This window comes from Buceros rhinoceros, unplaced genomic scaffold, assembly GCF_000710305.1.
Source record: "Buceros rhinoceros silvestris isolate BGI_N320 unplaced genomic scaffold, ASM71030v1 scaffold20753, whole genome shotgun sequence".
Classification (NCBI taxonomy): Eukaryota; Metazoa; Chordata; class Aves; order Bucerotiformes; family Bucerotidae; genus Buceros; species Buceros rhinoceros.
Window position 1 is genome coordinate 3,469 of NW_010402069.1, and position 658 is coordinate 4,126.

Sequence of the window (658 nt, forward strand, 5' to 3'; positions counted from 1 at the left end):
CACAAGGAGACGGGCTCGGGGGGCTGGCCCAACGGGCTCACCGTCGACTACCTGGAGAAGCGCATCCTCTGGATCGATGCCAGGTAGGGCCAGGACACCCAGCCCTCCCCCATGCCTCACCCTCTGTGTCCCCTCTGGAGCCTGCCCCATCCCTCCAGCTCTGAAACCAGCTGCTTAGACCGTGTGGGTTGGTGATGTTGGGTTGAAGTCCTGGTAGCCCTCACCCAGGCGTCTGCCTGCTCTCACCCCTTGTCTCTGCCGGGCACAGGTCAGATGCCATCTACTCAGCCCTGTATGATGGGACAGGGCACATCGAGGTGCTGCGGGGACATGAGTACTTGTCACATCCCTTTGCCGTCACCCTCTACGGGGGTGAGGTCTACTGGACCGACTGGCGCACCAACACGCTGGCCAAGGCCAACAAGTGGACAGGGCACAACGTGACGGTGGTGCAGAGGACCAACACGCAGCCGTTTGACCTGCAGGTGTATCACCCCTCCCGGCAGCCCCTGGGTGAGGCCTGGGGACATGGAGACAGTGTGGTGGGGTAGGGGGGATGTGGTGGGGAGAAGGCACGGGCATCACGTGCCTGCAGCCACCAGAAGCATTGCATGGGAGCCGCTCCCACCCCTGTGGCGGGTCGTTCTCCCACTCTGCT

General features: G+C 63.5%; 1 protein-coding gene across 1 annotated transcript in view; it reads left to right on the forward strand.

The window, feature by feature from the left end:
* The window catches only part of LOC104490270 (low-density lipoprotein receptor-related protein 1-like), a gene marked incomplete at both ends in the record, with an annotated part of 6,278 nt that overhangs the window by 3,464 nt on the left and 2,156 nt on the right, over positions 1 to 658 (forward strand). The window contains 2 exons of the mRNA XM_010132533.1: positions 7 to 83; positions 269 to 513. Coding sequence (XP_010130835.1) covers positions 7 to 83; positions 269 to 513 — 322 coding nt within the window. The remainder of the gene's footprint in view (positions 1 to 6; positions 84 to 268; positions 514 to 658) is intronic.